The sequence below is a fragment of the Ornithorhynchus anatinus genome, chromosome X1 (genome assembly GCF_004115215.2).
Source record: "Ornithorhynchus anatinus isolate Pmale09 chromosome X1, mOrnAna1.pri.v4, whole genome shotgun sequence".
In the NCBI taxonomy this organism is placed as follows: Eukaryota; Metazoa; Chordata; class Mammalia; order Monotremata; family Ornithorhynchidae; genus Ornithorhynchus; species Ornithorhynchus anatinus.
The window spans coordinates 124,777,939-124,799,243 of record NC_041749.1 but is presented as its reverse complement, the minus strand read 5'-3'; the positions used below and the strand labels follow the sequence as shown (position 1 = coordinate 124,799,243).

The following is a 21,305-nucleotide window of genomic DNA, read 5'->3' as shown; positions in this document are numbered from 1 at the left end:
GAGTGGGGCTATAGGCACAATAGACGTTGGGTCCAGCAAGGTCACTGGGTTCCTGCTCTATCGAGGAACTCCAGTACCCTAACGCTCATGTTGCGCTATGGACACATCAGTTCGCTTTCTAGCAAAAAGTATTCTAATCTGAACTGCCCCTCACTGTTGCAGTACCTATGTTGTTCAGAACTCTTTGGTGACTTTCAAGCTGTAGTGTTGTTTTAAGCCTCTGGTTTTACCCCGTCATCAATTATTTTCCAGCACAGACCATGGGACCAAGGGAAAAAGCAGAGATTTATCTGATAAAAACAAAAATTATCCAATGAATGTCAACCAACTTCCACCTGACTGCTGACTAGGGGGAGTCCTCAAGATTCTAAACTCACTGTGGGCCGGGAATGTGTCTACCAACTCTATAAGGGAGCAGTGTGGCTTAGTGGATAGAGCACAGGCCTGGGAGTCAAAAGGACCTGGATTCTAATCCTGGCTCCACCACGTGTCTGCTCTGTGACCTTAGGTAAGTCACTTAGCTACTCTGGGCCTCAGTTACCTCATCTGTAAAATGGAGATTAAGAGTGTGAGGCCTATGTGAGACAGGGACTCTGTCCAATGTGATTTGCTTGTCTACCCCAGCGCTTAGTATAGTGTCTGGCACATAGTAAATGCTTAACAAGTACCGTAATTATTAATTATAATTATTATTGTATAGCACTCTCCCCAAGTGCTTAATACAGTGCTCTATACACAGTAAGCACTTAAGAAATGCCACTGATTGAAATACCACTGATTGAGATCACCTTCTAACTGTGCCTCGCTCTCAACTTTCCTGCCTCCCAACCATCGCTCCTACTGCTCCCTCAAGCCCGGAACTGAATCCCGTCCCCCTCATCTCTTAAAACTGCCAGGCCACAGCTCTTCCTGCCTTCAGAGAGCTCCTAAAATCCCACCTCCTTCAGGAAGTCTTCCCTAACAAATTCACAACACCCCAGTCACAGCAACACAGCAGCCACTCGATCAATCAATCAATGGTACTACTGAGCATTTACTGTGTGCAGAGCACTGTATTAAGTACTTGGGAGAGTACGATGCAATAAAGTTGGGAGACACCTCCCCTGCCTACAAGGAGTGTATAGTCTCGAGGGGGAAACAGGCATTAAAATAAATTACAGATATGTATATGAGTGCCGTGGGGCTGAGGGTGGGGTGAATATCAAGTGCTTCAAGGGTACAGATCCAAGTTCACAGGCAACCCAGAAAGGAGACTGAGTCGGGGAAATAAGGGATTAGTCAGGGAAGGCCTCTTGTAGGAGATGTGTACATCGCCTTGATTCTATTTAGTTGCCATTGTTTTTATGAGATGTTCTTCCCCTTGATGCTGTTTAGTGCCATTGTTCTTGTCTGTCCGTCTCCCCCGATTAGACTGTAAGCCCGTCAAACGGCAGGGACTGTCTCTATCTGTTGCCGACTTGTTCATCCCAAGCGCTTAGTACAGTGCTCTGCACATAGTAAGCGCTCAATAAATACTATTGAATGAATGAATGAATGTGATTTTAATAGGGCTTTGAAGGTGGGGAGAGTGGTGGTCTGTTATATATATGAAGGGGAAGGCCAGAGGGAGGATGTGGGCAAGGGGTCGGTGATGAGATAGGTGAGATCGAGGTACAGTGAGTAAGCTGGCAGTAGAGGAGCGAAGTTTGCGGGCTGGGATGTAGTAGGAGATCAGTGAGGTGAAGTGGGGGGGGGGGGGGCAAGCTGATTGACTGCTTTAAAGCTGATGCTAAGAAGTTTCTGTTTGATGCGGAGTAAAAGTCATAGGCTTGTGAGATGAGGACAGTGGTGGTGGTGTCTACAGTGATAAGAAATCAATCAATGGTATTTATTTAGAGCTCACTGAGTGTGGTGGACTGTACTAAGCATGGTTTAGTGGAAAGAGCATGGGCTTGGAAGACAGGGGTCGGGGGTGCTGACCCCAGCTCCGCCACTTGTCAGCTGTGTGACTTTGGGCAAGTCACTTCACTTCTCTGTGCCTCAGTTACCTTATCTGTAAAATGGGGATTAAGACTCTGAAGACCACCTGGGACAACCTGATAACTTCGTATCTATCCCAGCGCTTAGAACAGTGCTTGACACATAGTAAGCGCTTAACAAATACCATCATTACTAAGTACTTGGAAGAGTACTTTCCAACAGAGTTGGCAGACACATTCCCCGCCCACAGTGCACTTACAGTCTAGAGGGGGAGAGGGATATTAATACAAATAAATATGGATATGAAAAGTCAAGGAAAGTCAAGGGGAGAACAGAGTTTGGGCGGGAGGCGATGAGCTCTGTGTTGGACATGTTAAGTTTGAGATGTCGGTGGGACATCCAAGTAGAGATGTCCGGAAGGCAGGAGGAAATGTGAGACTGCTGAGAAGACAAGAGGTCAGGGTGGGAGAGGTAGATTGGGGAATCCTTTATGTAGAGATGGTAGTTGAAGCTGTGGGAGCTAGTGAGTTCTCCAAGGGAGTGAGTGCAGATGGAGACGAGGACCCCCAACTGAGCCTTGAGGGGAGCCCCGCCCCATCCAGTTAGGGGATGGGAGGCAGCTGGCAAAAGAAACTGAGGAGAGGCCAGAGAGATAGAAGGAGAACCAAGAGAGTACAGTGTCATCTCTAGCACTTGTGTACTTTATTGCTATCCTTCAGCATGTATGTACATATGGATATTTTTATTTCTGTATATGTATTAATCTATTTGTGCCTTCAATTATTGATTCAGCTATTTCATCATGGTACATTCGTACCACCTCTTGCTATATCCTTGTTTTTCCTCCTGCTCCCTATCTTTGTAGAAGTGGTAGCTGAAGCCAGGTGACTGTGTGAGTGCCCCAAAAGAATGATTATTAGAGCAAGAAGGGCAGGAGACCCAGCACAGAGGAGGAATGGTCAGAGCAGTACTAGAAGAACCGGGAGAGAACTGTGTCTGTGGAACCATGGCCGTGGCAAGTGTCTATAAGACTGTGGTGGTTCATAGTGTAGAAGGTGGCCGAGAGGTCGAGGAGGATCAGCACAGAGGCTTAATCAGGTTCAGTAGACTTGGCCGAAAGGAGGCCACGGGAGACCTTGCAGAGCTCAGTCTCAGTGGAGTGGAGGGGGTAAGCGAAGGGCTGAGGAGAGAGTCGGCGAAGAGAAAGTGAAGACCGCAGGCGTATACAAGCTGCTTGAAGACTTTGGACAGGTGGGGCAGTAGCTGGAGGGAGCAGAGGGGTCAAGAGAAAGGTTTTTTAGGGTGGGAAAGCAGGTCACCTTCTAGAAGCAAACCATTTTACACTTGTTTGTTTTTTTTTTGAAGGAGGATATTTATTAAGCACTTTCTGGGCGCTAAGTGCCGGAGTAGATATAAGATGATCAGATCAAACACAGTCCCCGTCCCATGCGGGGCTCACAGTCTATGAGGGAGGGAGGGCAGGGATCTTATCTTCATTTTATGGAGGAGGAAATTCACCCGGAGAATTTAAGTGAGCTGACCAAAGTCACGTCAGTCAGTGGCAGAGCCAGGACTAGAACCCGGGTCTCCTGACTCCCAGCCCTGCGCCTTTTCCACTAGGCCATGTTTGTTGAAAGGGGGAGGTCTACTATTTCTTTGGAATTGATTTCAAATGGTAAATATACTGAAACGTTAAATCAACTCTGAATGAGTGACCTGTTTATGTTACCCTCAGCAAAATGAGAAAGATTTGAATAAAAAGCTTCAAAAAAGCATGCATGATTACTGTGTGGCTAATGAGGCTTAGATCAGTCAAGATTCTAAAGAATTTCAAGTCCAGATCTTTTTGTTCTGTACTTAGGGTGGTTCTCAGAGGAGAAAACCCCAATCAAAAGATCTGCAGGGGGTCAGTGATTTCATCCAAATCCTAGATGTGACTCAATTGTACAGAAAGGACTTGCTAATAGAGTCAATTTCAGCTAAGAGAAGAAAGCCATCATTTTTGTCCTCCAATTTAATGACATTCTGAGAACTGTGACTGACTGAACCATGCCATTACCAACGACAAAAGGAGAGTTCAGAGAAAAGAGAGGCAGAGAAGCTCCAGTCTAATCCTGGCTCCGCCACTCGCCCTTGAGCAAGTCACCTCACTTCTCTGAGACTTGGTTTCCTCCTCTGTAAAATGGTGATGGAACACTGGTTGTCTCACAATCACTATTATCACTGAGGACAGACGGAAAGGATTTAGACTTCATTCTGAAAAGGGAGAGTTCAAGAGGGGACACAGTTGAAGTGTTCAAACCATAAAGGGCATGAACAGGGTAAACAGAGAAGCAGCATGGCTCAGTGGAAAGAGCCTGGGCTTCGGAGTCAGAGGTCATGGGTTCGACTCCCAGCTCTGCCACTTGTCAGCTGTGTGACTGTGGGCGAGTCACTTAACTTCTCTGTTCCTCAGTTCCCTCATCTGTAAAATGGGGATTAACTGTGAGCCTCACGTGGGGCAACCTGATGACCCTGTATCTAACCCAGCAGCATGGCTCAGTGGAAAGAGCACGGGCTTTGGAGTCAGAGGTCACTGGTTCGAATCCCAGCTCGGCCACTTGTCAGCTGTGTGACTTTGAGCAAGTCACTTCACTTCTCGGTGCCTCAGTTCCTTCATCTGTAAAATGGGGATGAAGACTGTGAGCCCCACGTGGGACAACCTCATTCCCCTGTGTCTACCCCAGCGCTTAGAACAGTGCTCGGTACTTAGTAAGCGCTTAACAAATACCACCATAGATAGAACAGTGCTCGGCACATAGTAAACGCTTAACAAATACCAACATTGTTAAACGTGGAATTCTAGTTCACCCAAGCCCATAACAAACTGGGAAGAGCTTTCATAGCCCAGAGCGCTTTTCTCCAGACCAACCAGGCCAACCACGGATGGGTGATTCCGGCCCAAAAGAGCTCTGTACCATTGTTTCAAGTTGATGTAACCAAACTCTCATCTGGGAGTTCAGCCGGGTTTTTAGGGCTTTGAGGTTGAAGTAACACAGACACTGCGACCACACACCGTGTCACAGCACTCATCTGTGAGAAACGGAGCTCTGTAAAAGAGGTGGTTCACTTCCTTCCTCTCCTCCTACAAGAAAAATGTTATATCCGCCACCATTACGGGCAACCCAGAAAACCAGGAAAAAGCTTGTGGTCAGTGATCCAAAATGTCACCTAAAATTCCCACCTACAAAGGAGGGAAGAGTAAGTACTTAGTTTTTCTTTTGGTCTATTTGGTTTTTGGGTTTTTTTTAAAATGAAACTGTACTAAGCACTGGGGGAGATTCAAGTTAATCAGGTTGTACATGGTCCAGGTCCCACAGCCTTAACCCCCATTTTACAAATAAGGTAACTGAGGCACAGAGAAGTGAAGACATTTGCCCAAGGTCAAATAGCAGACAAATGGGAGAGCTGGGACTAGAATTACTCTGCACACAGTAAGCGCTCAATAAATACGATTGAATGAATGAACCCGGGACCTCTGACTCCCAGGCCATGCAGGCTTTATCCACTAGACGAAGCTGCTTCCCAAGTATTTGATCCCCCAACTGGGGATTCTGTATCCATGTGAAATCATTCGACTATGAGCCCCTCATTGGGCAGGGATTGTCTCTATCTGTTGCCGAATTGTAATAATAATAATAATTATAATGTTGGTGTTTGTTAAGCGCTTACTATGTGCTATGTACTATGTGTTCTAAGAACTAGGGTAGATACAGGGTAATCAGATTGTCCCACATGAGGCTCACAGTCTTAATCCCCATTTTACAGATGAGGGAACTGAGGCACAGAGAAGTTAAGTGATTTGCCCTCGGTCACACAGCTGACAAGTGGCATAGCGGGATTCGAACCCATGACCTCTGACCCCCAAGCCCGGGCTCTTTCTACTGAGTCACACTGCTTCCCATGCTGTACTAAGCGCTTGGGAATTGCACATATCAAGAGCTTAGTACAGTGCTCTGCACATAGTAAGCGCTCAATAAATACTATTGAATGAATTAATTCTTGATCTGGATGCTTTGGGATCAATAATAATAATGATAATATTTGTCAAGCACTGTTCTAAGCGCTGGGATAGATCTGTTAGGTCAGATACAGTCCCTGTCCCACGTGGTGCTCACAGTCTAAGTAGGAGGGAGAACAGGCATTGAATCCCCATTTTACAGATGAGGAAACTGAGGCCCAGAGAAGTGAAGTGATTTGCCCAAGGTCACCCAGCAGGCCATTGACAGAGCTGGGATGAGAACCCAGGCCCTCTGACTCCCAGGCTGGTGCTCTTTCCACTAGGCCAAATTGCTTCTCTGCCATTTTCCTTTCTCTCTGATTCTTCTCCACTCACTGTAACTCTGCCGGTACAGTAAAAATATTCATAATCCCTTATTTGACTTTTTCATTTCTGTGTTCTGTCAATGCTATCCAGCAGTTAGTAGTAACTAGCAGTATTTGGTGTTCAAGTTCGGAGTTTCCTTAGCTCTCTTAAATTCCCACTACCCTCAGGAAGCCTTCCCCAGTTCATGTCCAACAAGCAGTCAAGTCTTACCAACTCCCCCCCAACCCCCCGCCCCGCACCACCCTTAGCACTTTGGTATTTTATTCCTGTCCTCAGTGCTTATGTGCATGGATATATTTTTGATTTTTTTTATTAGTGATCTATTTGGCAATTTCATCCTGCTCTACTGGTAATAACGTTGATAACAGTAATAATAAGAAGAACAGTAATAGTATTACCATGTATCAAGCACTGTTCTAAGCCTGGGGTAGATACAAGTTAATCAGATTGGATGCAGTCCCTGTCCTACAATGGGCTCACGATCTAAGGGGGAGGGAGAACAGACATTGGATCCCCATTTCTCCCCTTTTCCCTCTGCTCCTCCCCCACTCCCCTTCTCCCCCTCCCGCCCTCTGCCTTTCCTCCTTCCCCTCCCCTCAACACTGTGCTTATCTGTATATATTATTTATTACCCTATTTATTTTGTTAATGAGGTGCATATCTCCATGATTCTCTTTATCTTGATGATGTTGTCTTGTTTTGTTCTGTTTTGCTTTGCTGTCTGTCTCCCCCGTTTAGACTGTGAGCACGTCACTGGGCAGGGATTGTCTCTGTTGCCGAACTGTACATTCCAAGCGCTTAGTACAGTGCTCTGCACATAGTAAGCACTCAATAAATACTATTGAATGAATGAATGAATTTTAACAGATGAGGAATTTGAGGCACGGAAAAGTTCAGTGACTTGTGCAAGATCACACAGCAGATAAGAAGCAGAGCCAGGACTAGAACCCAGGTCCTCTGAGACCCAGGCCCATGTTTTTCCCACTAGACCACGCCGCTTCCGCAAACACAATTCCTTTCCCCTCTTATTAGTGTCTGAACAATGTTCATCGCAAGTAGCAAAGGGTCAGAAAAGATCCCTGATTAGTCCCATGGGCCCAAGTGCCCGAGAGATTTTCAGTGACACGCCTCCACGGATACCATCTCACCACTGAAATCATCATCCTTGAACTGGAGGGCACTGTGTCAGTGCTAACCCTGTGAGATCCTTGTTCTTCCTCCTACCCCTACACATTTTTCTCCGCCTGTCTCCCCCTCATAGACAGGAAGCTCACTGAGAGTAGGGAACGTGTGTCTTGCTTCTGCTGCACTCCCTCCACTGCTTAGTACGTGATGCCTTGCACTCTGTCGATGCTTAATAAATAACATGATTGATTGAGTGGCCCCCTGCTCTCTAAGAAATAAAGCTCATTAATCCAAAATCTGTTCAGCACAAATCAAAACCAGTTTTTTATTAAATTCTATCAAAACCAGTTTTTTTATTAAATTCTTCTAAAGTAACATTGGAATCCATTTTAGTTTTAAGACTTAAATTTGAATAGTTTAATTGAAAAGCTTTTCACAAATATAAACACATCTGGTGTTTAGATGAAAAGCTGAACTTCTTAGAAGAACATTTAGAAAATAGAAATGTGCTAGGGCCCATGCCCTGAACTTCAGGAACCCCAGATGAACCAAACTGTGGTAAAATGATCACTTATTTTTCAGGAGGTCTACTTGGATTAAGGCTAAGATTCCTGATCATAATTACACCGTCTGCAGTGCAAACAAGTGTTGCCAGAAGACAAAAGACCTGTGGGAAAAAAAAGAGCAAAAGAAGAGATTTTTGTGTTATTTTTGCCATTCACAGTAAGGTGATATGTTCACCGTCAAACTTCATGCCATGTAGGCCGAGTCTCTATGGAAAGGGAAATCTGGACTATCTGCACAGGGCAAACCAATGTAACTGCTAAATTATCATTATAGCCAGGATTGCGCTGCACAGGAAGATCCCTTAGACTGTCAACAAGGAGTTACCCAACACCTCCAGGAAGTAGCTGTCTAGAGGGTGGCCTCCCAAGCCAGTCAAGTTGTCCACAGCAAAGTTTTCCCGTCTCCAGCTTAACTAATTTTCCACTCCCCCATGCCAAACTGAGATAAAACTGTCATGACTCAATCCTCCTAAACTAAACTAGCTAACAGACCAGATCTCATCAGCACCATGAAGACATATGGATTCTCTAAAACTGGTTTTCAACTTTGCTGTTAAATTGGCCCATTTGAACTTAGGTTCAAAGACACAGAAAGGCACAATGGTTGATTTTTTTATCTCTGGGAAGAAGATACCCATACTGGGCATGTATCACTCTTCATTTGAGAGTGATCACTGAGGCAGAGAGAAAATTAATGATTTGCCTATGATCACAGAGCAACACAAGCCAGAGTTTAAACACTTATTTAAATTGGGGTCCTTTTCATATTTTGCATTACAACTTCAGCTGCCTTCCTCTGAAAATGCGAAGGCAACAGTGCCATATTTCCCATGTGAATTCTTGGAAACCTTGTTGAAGTAGGTAATGGCGGGTCAGAAAAGGTTTGTGGCATGCACCTGGGCATTAAGAGTTCCCATAGTACCTGAATTGGAAGGTGGTTTATCACTAGTACTTTCTGTCAAAATTCAGCACAGAGGGCCTGACAAACCGAAAAGTTGGGGGGCGATGCGCACGCAGGGCAGTTTTGGCGGGGGAAATGCATCATCCCGCCTACCTCTTAACTGACCTGGGAGTTCCCCTGACTGGGGGTTTCTGGCCAAGAGTGTTGACTCTCTTGGGCTACCCTTCTTAGATTGTGAGCCCCCCAAGGGACAGGGACCGTGTCTAATTTCCCACCTGGGGATTCTCCCCCAGAGCTTAGAACAGTGCTCTGCACACAGTAAGCACTTTAAAATATTATTACTACATCACTACTTCTATTACTGTTACCCTCTGCCTGCATCCAGAGGACCCCTTGGAGGCCCAGCCCAGGGCCACAGAGGGATCGAAAAAGGCAAGATCATTCATTATTGTCCCACCCTTCTGCATGGCCTCGGCACTTAAATCCGTACCGCCTAAGCACGTTGCTATGCACCCCGCCCCCCTCCCCACAGCACTTAACTAAGCCTGGCTTAGTGGAAAGAGCCCGTGCTTGGGAGTCAGAGGCCGTGGGTTCTAATCCCTGATCCGCCACTTGTCTGCTGTGTGACCTTGGGCAAGCCGCTTAACTTCTCTCTGCCTCAGTTACCTCATCTGTAAAATGGGGATTAAGACTGTGAGCCTCACGTGGGACAACCTGATTACCTTGTATCTACCTCAGCGCTTAGAACAGTGCTTGACACATAGTAAGCACTTAACAAATACCATAATTATTATTATTATTATGTATAGTTCCTTATAGTCTGTTGCTTCCCCCCAACTGCAATTTACTATGACGTCTGTCTCCCCGTTAGATTGTAAGGTCTCTGAGGGCAGAGATTATTTATCCATTCATTCGATCATATTTATCGAGCACTTACTGTGTGCAAGACCACTGTACTAAGCGCTTGGGAGAGTATAATACAACAATGATCAGACACATCCCCCCGCAAGCGCTTAGTACAGTGCACCAAGTAAGTGCACAATAAATGTGATTGATTTATTGAAATGTCTCTAGGACAGGAGGCTAAATAATTTCCTATGATGTGGGGTTATTGTCAGAGTTGCCAATAGGATGAAGGATCTACATTCTTGTTCTCCGTATAAAAAGCCAAAGGTCATTTAAGATGGCTTCAGAGCAGTGTTCTCAAAGAATATTTTGCTGAAACCATACATTTTTTTTTGGCCTCAACATTTTAGATTTGGCTGATAATAATAATTGGGGTATCTGTTAGTGCCGAGCCTGTACAAAGTGCTGGGGTAGATATCATTGTTCTCGTCTGCCTGTCTCCCCCGATTAGACTGTAAGCCCGTCAAACGGCAGGGACTGTCTCTATCTGTTGCCGACTTGTTTATTCCAAGCGCTTAGTACAGTGCTCTGCACATAGCGCTCAATAAATACTATTGAATGAATGAATATCAGATAATCAGGTCCCTCATGGGACTCAGTCTAAGCAGTAGGGAGAACAGGTGTTAAATCCTTATTTTGCAGATAAGGGAACTGAGGCACAGAGAAGTGATTTGCTCAAGGTCACACAGCAGGTAAGTGGCAGAACCACGATTAATAACAATAATAATAATAATGATGGTAAATGTTAAGTGCTTACTATGTGCCAGGCACTCCACTAAGTGCTGGGATGGACACAAGCAAATAGATGATGCAAGTTTCATATTGAAGGCACCGAGGCCAAAAGAACTTTGATGGCTTTTCATTGAGAACATTTAATATTACCATTTTGTTTGTGGCTTTACTCGAGTAGCATGGCCTTGGAATATATGAATACAATTATAATTTCATAGTCTATTTTTAGATTCACCAGGAATCCTGAAAAAAGCTGGCAAATGTGGACAGTGAAGAACGCACTGGCTACCACAGTCGCTATCCCCTGAGACCATCAGCTTGTCTACGGTGCTGCAGGCACTGTGGTCACCTTGGGCTTTTTAAGTAAAATTCTGCGCACACTTTCAGTGTGCTTTCCTCCTCTCCAGCACTTGCATCCCTCCAGATTCTTTTACTTCTAGATCATTCAGGGCTCTATTATTTACCCTATTTCCATCCCGTTGGTACACAAGGCATCTCCCTTACTGCCCTTGCCCCTCACTGATCACCCTAGTCCAGTGGTTACATCCTGAGAAGCAATGGCCTAGTGGATAGAGCACAGGCCTAGGAGGCAGAGGACCTGGGTTCTCGTGGCTCAGTGGAAAGAGCACGGGCTTTGGAGTCAGGGCTCATGAGTTCGAATCCCAGCTCTGCCACTTGTCGGCTGTGTGACTGTGGGCAAGTCACTTAACTTCTCTGTGCCTCAGTTCCCTCATCTGTAAAATGGGGATTAAGACTGTGAGCCCCACGTGGGACAACCTGATTCCCCTATGTCTACCCCAGCGCTTAGAACAGTGCTCGGCACATAGTAAGTGCTTAACAAATACCAACATTATTATTATTATTAATCCCGGTTTTGCCATTTGTCAGCTGTGTGAACGGTTAACTTCTCTGGACCTTAGTTACCTTATCTGTAAAATGGGAAGAACAGCTGTGTGCCCCCTGTGGGACATGGATTATGTCCAATCTGATGATCTTGTATCTACCCTTGTACACGAGAAGCAACCGTGGTTCAGTGGAAAGAGCACGGGCTTTGGAGTCAGAGGTCATGAGTTCAAATACCAGCTCTGCCACTTGTCAGCTGTGTGACTCTGGGCAAGTCACTTAACTTCTCTGTGCCTCAGTTACCTCATCTGTAAAATGGGGATTAAGACTGTGAGCCCCACGTGGGACAACCTGATTCCCCTGTGTCTACCCCAGCGCTTAGAACAGTGCTCTGCACATAGTAAGCGCTTAACAAACACCAACATTATTATTATTATTACCCTAGTGCTTAGTACAGTGCCTGGCACATAGTAAGTGCTTAACTAGTGCTTGTGAGAAGCAGCGTGCCTCAGTGCGAAGCAGCGTGGCTCAAGGGAAAGAGCCCGGGCTTGGGAGTCAGAGGTCAAGGGTTTGAATCCCAGATCTGCCACTTGTCAGCTGTGTGACTGTGGGCAAGTCACTTAACTTCTCTGTGCCTGAGTTCCCTCATCTGTAAAATGGGGATTAAGACTGTGAGCCTCACGTGGGACAACCTGATTACCCAGCTCTTGGAACAGTGCTCTGCACATAGTAAGTGCTTAACAAATACCAACATTATTATTATTATTATTATTATTAAGTACCATTAAAAAAAAAAAGGCAGTGAACCAGGAATCCCCAACCATGCCCTCCCACCCCCTTACCTCAGTTCTCACTGGAAGCTGCAGCAGCAGCAGCAGCAGCAGCAGCAGCAGCAGCAGCAGCAGCAGCAGGAGAGGCAGCATGGTCAGAGGTGATCTAACAGGCAGATAAAACTAACAAAGCCCTGTACTTACCCCCGCTGGTATGGTTTCAAGTTTGAGCATTGCCAACACGGACACAATCAAAAGGAACAGGGCAGTAACGACAGAATTGATAGCATCCTGAAAACCCAAAAGAGAAGTCACTTTTAAATGCAATCAGATGTAAATGCGAAACACTGGAACACCGGCTGCCTAAAGATATTTCATTTGACCAATTTAAGCTACGTGAGCTGAATTTTTATTGCCGTCACACATGATATGATTAACTTGTCTTGTTTTTGTCCGTCTGTCTCCCCCGATTAGACTGTAAACCCGTTAATGGGCAGGGATTGTCTCTATCTATTGCCGATTGGTACAATCCAAGCGCTTAGTACAGTGCTCTGCACATAGTAAGCGCTCAATAAATACTATCGAATGAATGAATGAATAGTAAGCGCTCAATAAATACGATTGAATGAATGAATGATATATTGGAGCCAATATTTGAGTCACAGTGACCCCTAGTGGTTTATTTCTGTCTGTGTTCTTGATATACCGAATTTGGTCCACTTTGTCGCTCACCACTTGAGGGAGACCGCATTCATTCAACCGTATTCACTGAGCGCTGACTGCGTGTAGAGCACTGCGCTAAGCGCTTGGGCGAGTACAATATAACAGAGTTGGTAGACAAGATCTCCGCCCACAACGATCTTACAGTCTAGAACGGGAGACAGACGTTGATAGAAATAAATAAGTAAATGATGAATACTGATTGAGAAGAAAAGGATTACAGTGTTTTATGAGTAATAACAATAATAATGGCATCTGTTAAGCGCTTACTATGCGCCAAGCGCTGTTTTAAGCGCTGCAGCGTGGCTCAGTGGAAAGAGCCTGGGCTTGGGAGTCTGAGGTCGTGGGTTCGAATCCAGGCTTGGCCGCTTGCCAGCCATGTGACTTTGGGCAAGTCACTTCACTTCCCTGTGCCTCAGTTACCTCATCTGTAAAATGGGTAACTTACAGAGCCCCACGTGGGACAACCTGATCACCTTGTATCCCCCAGCGCTTAGAACAGTGCTTTGCACATAGCAAGCGCTTAACAAATACCACCATTTATTTTTATCCAAGGTAATCAGGCTGTCCCACGTGGGGCTCACAGTCTAAATCCCCATTTTATAGATGAAGCAACTGGGGCACAGAGAAGTGAAGTGACTTGCCCAGAGTCACACAGCTGACAAGTGGCAGAGCTGGAATTAGAACCCATGACCTCTGACTCCCAATCCGTGCTCTTTCCACTGAGCCACGCTGCTTCTAGTGGTTCAGCCTATTCTCCACACATAAATCAACTCGGGCTACTTATCAAATTTGATTTATTTCCTATAGGAAAGCTATATTCAGAGCTTGGAGGCGAAGAGTTTACTGTCTGGAAAAAGTTTGGGGGGGGGGGCAAAAAAACCAAACCACTTACAAGTAAAGGCCAATATAAAGATGTTATCTGCTTGTCAAGTCCTAACACATATGCTATAATGAGAAAAAGAACGATGATCAGCTCCAAAGCTACGACTGCTATGAACGACTCGTGGGCTCTTGAAGTGATAAAAAAGACTAATGCTATCAAGATCAAAACCTGAAAGAAAGACACAACATTGATTGCAGTAACATTTTGGCTATCGAAATGTTTCTATGATAACACTTGGTTCATTCATCCATTCATCCAATCCTACTTAATGAGCGCTCACTGTGTGCAGAGAACTGTCCTAAGCGCTCGGAACGGACAATTGGGCGACAGATAGAGACGACCCCTGTCCAACGACGGGCTCACGGGCTAAACGACAAAGGGCTTGATGACTGAAGGGCTTTAACTCGAGTACCCAGGTTCCATTAAGGGCCATTATTCTCTTCGGGGTGGGGAGGGGTGGCAAGTTCCTCTGCTCTGCGCCTGTCCCGTCGTCGACCTCTGGGCCACGTCCTCCCGCTGTCCCGGAATGCCCTCCCTCCTCACCTCCTCCAAACTAATTCTCTTCCCCTCTTCAAAGCCCTACCGAGAGCTCACTTCCTCCAAAAGGCCTTCCCACACCGAGCTTCCCCTTTTCCCTCTGCTCCCTCCCCCTTCCCCCCTTTCACCTCCCCTCAGCTAAGCTCCCTGCCCCCCCCCCCCCCTTTCCCTCTGCTCCTCCTCCTCTTCCGCTCCCCTCCGCACTGTGCTCATTTGTATATATTTTTATGACCCTCTTTATTTTGTTCATGAAGTCTACATCCCCTCGATTCTATTTATCGTGTTTACGTTGTCTTGTTTTTGTCCGTCTGTCTCCCCCGAGTAGACTGTGAGCCCGTCACTGGGCAGGGACTGTATCTGTTGCCGAATTGTCCATTCCAAGCGCTTAGAACAGTGCTCTGCACCTAGTAAGCCCTCAATAAGTACGATTGAGTGAATGAATGAATGAATGATTATTGCCCCCTCCTCCCCCATCCCAGCGCGTCTCAGCCCCTCCCCCAGCCTCCCAGCCCCTTCTCTGTCCTCCCCTTCTCTCTCCCTTCCTACTCCTCCCCGCTGCTCCTCCCTGCCCCTTTCTCCCCTCCCCTTCGCCCGCCCCCCACCAGCCCCTCTCTCCCCTCCCGCCCCCCCAAGGCCCTGCGCCCGGGTCCCGCCCTCTCACCAGACTCGCGCATTTCAGGAGGCCGCGGACTGAGGTGAAAAACTCTTTGCCGTTGTCCCGGATCTTCGCCAACTCCTGCTCGAGGCGCCCCGCGGGCCGTTGACCTTCCTCGCCGCCCCCCTCTTGCGGGTTGCCTCCAAAGATTTTTCTCCAGTTCCATCGCCCCGTCTCCGAGGCGCCCGGGTGGGGCGAGGGCGGGTTGGAGACGGGGTTCATGGTGCCGGCGGGTTGCCCTTCAGGGACTGAGGCGGCGACTAATCCTTAGTTCCGCGCGACGCCCCAACCGCCTTCTCCTCAGTTGGGCGCCCTCGCGTGCCGCCCTCTGCTCCCCCGCGCCACGCGCTTTCCCGTTTTCGCAACCAACGGTCCTCTGCTTCCCCCCACCCAGTGTCCTCGCGCCCCCGTCCCGGGTCCCGCCCTCTCACCAGCCTCGAGCATTTCAGGAGGCCTCAGGGTGACAAATTCTCGGCCGCGGTGCCCCCCCTCCGACCTACATTAAGATCGTGGCTCAGTGGAAAGCGCCCGGGCTTGGGAGTCCGAGGTCATGGGTTCGACTCCCGGCTCTGCCGCTTGTCAGCTGGGTGACTGTGGGCGGGTCACTTCACTTCTCTGGGCCTCAGTTACCTCATCTGGAAAATGGGGATTAACTGTGAGCCTCACGTGGGACGACCCGATTACCCTGTATCTACTCCAGCGCTTAGAACAGTGCTCTGCACATAGTAAGCACTTAACAAATACCAACATTATTATTATTATTATCTAGCCGAAAGTGCACCTGCCTGGGAGTCAGGAGGGCAACGTTCATTCATTCACTCAATAGTAGTACTTATTGAGCGCTTACTAGGTGCAGAGCACGGTACTAAGCGCTTGGAAGGGACAATTTGGCAACAGATAGGGACCATCCCTGCCCAGTGAAGGGCTCACAGTCCAATCGGGGGAGAGAGACGGACAAAAACAAGACAACATAATCACCATATATAGGATCAAGGGGATGGACACCTCATTAACAAAATAAATAGGGAAATAAATATATATACAAATAAGCACGGTGCTGAGGAGAGGGGGAGGAGCAGAGGGAAAGGGGGCTTAGCTGAGGGGAGGTGAAGAGGGGGCAGAGAGGGAGCAGAGGGAAAAGGGGAAGCTCAGTGTGAGAAGGCCTCCTGGAGGAGGTGAGCTCTCAGTAGGGCTGGGGAGTCAGAGGTCATGGGTTCGAATCCCAGCTCTGCCACTAGTCAGCTGTGTGACTGTGGGTGAGTCACTTCACTTCTCTGGGCCTCAGTTACCTCATCTGGAAAATGGGGATTAACTGTGAGCCTCACGTGGGACCACCTGATGACCCTGTATCTCCCCCAGCGCTTAGAACAGTGCTCTGCACATAGTAAACGCTTAACAAATACCAACATTATATTAGTTTGGCGGAGGTGAGGAGGGAGGGCATTCCAGGACCACGGGAGGACGTGGGCCAGGGGTCGACGGCGGGATAGGCGAGAACGGGGGACGGTGAGGAGGTGGGCGGCAAGAGGAGCGGAGCATGCGTGGTGGGCAGGAGAAAGAGAGAAGGGAGGAGAGGTAGGAGGGGGCGAGGGGATGGACAGCCTCGAAGCCTAGAGTGAGAAGTTTTTGTTTCGTGCGGAGGTCAATAGGCAATCACTGGAAGTTTTTAAGAAGGGGAGTGACAAGCCCAGAGCGTTTCTGCAGGAAGATGAGCCGGGCAGCGGAGTGAAGAATAGACTGGAGCGGGGAGAGACAGGAGGAAGGGAGATCAGAAAGAAGGTTGACACAATAATCCAGCAGGGATATTATGAGAGTTGTAAAGCGTTCCCATCCTGACTTTGCCTCGGTCTGCCGAGTGCCCTTGAGCAAGTCACTGTCCCTCTCTGGGCCCCGCTCTCCTCATCCTGTAGAGAAGCTGTGTGGCTCTGTGGAAAGAGCCGGGCTTGTAAGGCAGAGGTCATAGGTTTGAATCCCTGCCCTGCCACTTGTCAGCTGGGGGACTGTGGGCAAGTCACTTCACTTTTCTGGGCCTCAGTGGCCTCATCTGGAAAATGGGGATTAAAACTGTGAGCCCCGTGTGGGACAACCTGATGACCCTGTATCTACCCCAGCGCTTAGAACAGTGCTCTGCACCTAGTAAGCGCTTATCAAATAGCAACATTATTATTATTATTGTCTGTGAAAGCAATTGGTCAATCGAGGGCGTTTCTTGAGCACGTATCGGCCCAGCACTTCGAACAGTGCTTGGCACATAGTAAGCACTATACTCAAATAAACAAATACCATAATTATTATACATTCATTCATTCATTCGATCGTATTTATTGAGCGCTTACTATGTGCAGAGCACTGTACTAAGCTCTTGGAATGGACAATTCGGCAACAGATAGAGACAATCTCTGCCAGACAACGGGCTCACGGTCTAAACGGGGGAGACAGAAAACAGAACAAAACAGAACAAAACAATACGTTCCCTGCACACAACGACCTCACGGTCTAACCGGGGGAGACAGAAAACAGAACAAAACAGAACAAAACAATACATTCCCTGCACACAACGACCTCACAGTCTCTAGAGGGGGAGTCAGACATCAATATAAATAAATAAATGACGGATATGTACACGAGAAGCAGCGTGACTTAGTGGATAGAGCACTGCTCTGGGAGTTTGAAGGACTTGGGTTCTAATCCCGGCTCCCACAGGTCTGGTGTGTGAACCGTGTGACCTCACTTCAACTCTCTTATCCTCAGTTCCCTCATCTGTAAAAAATGGGGCTAAGAGTGTGAGCCCCGGGTGGGCCAGGGGACTGTGTCCAACCTGATTAACTTGTATCTACCACAGCGCTTAGAACAGTGCTTGTCCACAGAGTAAATGCTTAATAGGTACCATAATTATTAGTATTATTACTGTTCCAATCCAAGTGCAGGGGCGACGCAGAAGGGAGTGGGAGAAGAGGAAATGAGGGCTTAGTCAGGGTAAGCTCCCCTTCTAGACTGTAAGATTCCCCTTCTAGACCGTACGCCCGTTGTTACATTGTACTCTCCCAAGTGCTTAGTACAGTGCTCTGCACACAGTAAGTGCTAAGTAAATTAAGAATGACAGAAATGGGGATAGTATAAATCACGAACCCCACATGGGACAGGATCTGGGTCTGATCTGATAACCTCTATCTACCCCAGCGCTTAGTACACAGTAAGTGCTGAACACGTTCTGTTATTATTAATAAATCTGCTATGGTGTAGAACCCTTCAAGCGCTTCATACAGTGTTCTGCACACAGTAAGCACTCAATAAATACGATTGAATGAATCGAATGAACCCTTTCTTCTTATTCTGACCCCCGTGAAGAAGGAAAAGAGCGGATCTCCACTCACAGGATGCGATTGACGTCTCAGTGTGGTGACTTGGGTGCATCTGTCTCCTTGTGGGCAGAGAAGCAGCGTGGCTCAGTGGAAAGAGCCCAGGCTTGGGAGCCAGAGGTTATGGGTTCTAATCCTGGCTCCGCCACTTGTCTGCTGTGTATCTTTGGGCAAGTCACTTCACTTCTCTGGGCCTCAGTTCTCTCCCCTGTAAAATGGGGATGAAGACTGTGAGCCTCACGCGGAACAACCTGATCACCTTGTATCCCCACCCCCCCAGTGCTTAGAACAGTCCTTGGCACATAGTAAGCGCTTAACAAATACCAGCATTATTATTATTGTCACTGTTTACTGTTGTATTGTTCTTTTTCAAGTGCTTAGTGCAGTGCTCTGCACAAAGTAAGCACTTAATAAATACAAATTGAATGAATGAATGAATCTGTCTGGGTCTTTATCCACACTTGTGGGTCAATCCTCACCAATCCATCCACCAGTGGTATTTACTGAGCATCTACGCAGTGCAGAGCACTATACTGAGCACTTGGAGGAGTACAAATGAGTAAGAGACATGGTCCCTTATCTCGAGGAGCTTAGAATCTCAACTCTGCTTTAGCCATCTCTCTTTGGCAGGAGCCAACTTCAGTGGCTCTAGTGGGGTTATCAAGATGTTTGGGCATCTGCTTCATCCATCCAGTCATTGCCTCAAAGGGAGAAACACTGGGTGCTCTGACTGAAATCCCCTCAGAGCCAGGAGCATTATTGGGACTCTGATGGCCTATTCCTGACACTCCAAAATGTATTTCCTTGGCATGGTTTTGAGGGTGCAGTTGGTCCACTCTACCTGACTCATGGACTGTTAGACGATAGGCAAGGTGGAATTTTGGGTATATGTCAATCAATCAATCAAACATATTTATTGAGCACTTACTAAGTGCTTGATAGTGCTTGATAGTCACACGGCAGGCAAGAGGCGTGGCGTAGTGGTTAGGGCCCAGGCCTGGGAGTCAGAAGGTCATGGATTCTAATCCCGGCTCCCGCACTTGTCTGCTGTGTGGTCTTGGGCAAGTCACTTCACTTCTCTGTGCCTCAGTTCTCTCATCTGCAAAGTGGGGATTAAGATCCTGAGCCCTATGTGGGTCAGGGACTGTGTCCAACCCAATTTGTTTGTATTCACTCCAGCGCTTAGTACAGTGCCTGGCACATAGTAAGCACTTAACAAATACCACAATTATTATTATTATTAGAGCCAGAATTAGAATCTAGGCTTCCTGACTCCCAGTCCTGCAATCTTTCCATGCCGCTGATGATGATGATGATGATGATGGTATTTGTTAAGCGCTTACTATGTGTCAAGCACTGTTTTAAGCGCTGGGGTAGGTACAGGGGAATCAGGTTGTCCCACGTGGGGCTCACAGTTTTAATCCCCATTTTACAGATGAGGTAACTGTGGCCCAGAGAAGTTAAGTGGCTTGCCCAAAGTCACACAGCTGACAAGTGGTGGAGCTGGGATTAGAACCCACGACCTCTGACTCCCAAGCCCATGCTCTTTCCAACACTAGCACATTCCGCGTCTCTCCAGTCCACAACCTTGTCATTATCCTTGACTCCGCTCTCTTTCAACCACCATATTCGGTCACCAAATTCTGTCTGTTCTTTCTTCACAGTTCCAGAATCCATCCCTTTCTCCCCATCCAAGCTGCTACACGCTGGTCCAAGCACTTGCCATATACCATCTCAACTACTCCATCAGTCTCCTCGCTGACCTCCCTGCCTCTAGTCTCTCCCCTCTTACACCAACAATGTAACAGGGTTGGTAGACCCGTTCCTTGCCCATGAGGGGGAAACAGACATTAATATGAATAAATGAATTATGGATGTGTTTGTAAGTGCTGTGGGCCTGAAGGAGGGGTGAATAAAGGGTGCAAGTTCTAATCCAAGTGCAAGGGTGACACAGAAGGGAGTGTGGAAAGAGCACAGGCCTGAGAGTCAGAAGACTTGGGTTCTAATCCCGGATCTGCCAAATGCTTGCTGTGTGACCTTGGGCAAGTCACTTTTTGTGCCTCAGTTCTCCTGTTCTCTCCTGTTCTCCCTCCAACTTGGACTGTGAGCCGCATACAGGTCTGGGACTATGTCTAAACGAATTAATAATAATGTTGGTATTTGTTAAGCGCTTACTATGTGCCGAGCACTGTTCTAAGCGCTGGGGTAGACATAGGGGAATCAGGTTGTCCCACGTGGGGCTCACAGTCTTAATCCCCATTTTACAGATGAGGGAACTGAGGCACAGAGAAGTTAAGTGACTTGCCCACAGTCACACAGCCGACAAGTGGCAGAGCTGGGATTCGAACTCATGAGCCCTGACTCCAAAGCCCGTGCTCTTTCCACTGAGCCACGCTGCTTGTCATGTATCACGCTGCTTCTCATGTATTAACTTGTATCTACCCCAGCACTTAGAACAATATTTGACACATAGTAAGTGCTTAACGAATACTAAAAAAAAAATAGAAGAAGAATTGAGGGCTTAGTCAGGGAAGACCTCATGAAGAAGATGTGCTCTTAATAAAGCTTTGAATGTGGAGAGAGTGATTGTCGGATATGAAGAGGGAGGGTGTTCCAAGGCCAGAGGCAGGATGTGGGCGAGAGGCTGGCAGCGAGATAAGCTTGACGACTTGCCTGACTTGACTGGATGCCTTGACTACTGCACCTGCCTCCTCGCTGTCCGCCCTGCCTCTTGTCTCTCCCCATTCCAGTTGATACTTCATTCTGCTGCACGGATCATTTTTCTGAAAAAAGTTTCGGTCCATGTCTCCCCACTCCTCAAGAACCTCCAGTGACGGCCCATCCACCTCTGCATCCAAGAGAAACTCTTCACCATGGGCTTTAAAGCACTCAATCAGCTCATCCCATCCTACCTCACCTCACTAATTGATCTCCTAATACGGCCCTGCCCACCGGCACACACTTGGCTCCTCTAATACCA

The 21,305-nt window shown here is 47.4% G+C and overlaps 1 protein-coding gene across 1 annotated transcript; it reads right to left on the bottom strand.

Annotated features, from left to right (window-relative positions):
- Positions 1-7,746: 7,746 nt before the first annotated feature.
- On the bottom strand, positions 7,747-15,285 carry CKLF (chemokine like factor). The gene is made up of 4 exons (XM_029049960.2): positions 14,973-15,285; positions 13,784-13,942; positions 12,373-12,459; positions 7,747-8,117 (listed from the first exon to the last, which is right to left on the bottom strand). The coding sequence occupies exons 1-4, from the start codon at positions 15,186-15,188 to the stop codon at positions 8,022-8,024; spliced, it is 558 nt and encodes a 185-aa protein (XP_028905793.1). The 5' UTR covers positions 15,189-15,285; the 3' UTR covers positions 7,747-8,021.
- Positions 15,286-21,305: the final 6,020 nt, after the last annotated feature.

What these genes read in the sequence shown, in the direction of transcription:
- CKLF (XM_029049960.2), bottom strand. Translation starts at nt 15,188, where the DNA reads ATGAACCCCGTCTCCAACCCGCCCTCGCCCCACCCGGGCGCCTCGGAG. An exon ending in CTTTATATTGGCCTTTACTT is followed by an intron (nt 12,460 to 13,783) that starts GTAAGTGGTTTG and finishes TTGGGTTTTCAG; the next exon opens with GATGCTATCAATTCTGTCGT. An exon ending in TTGAAACCATACCAGCGGGG is followed by an intron (nt 8,118 to 12,372) that starts GTAAGTACAGGG and finishes TTTTTCCCACAG; the next exon opens with GTCTTTTGTCTTCTGGCAAC.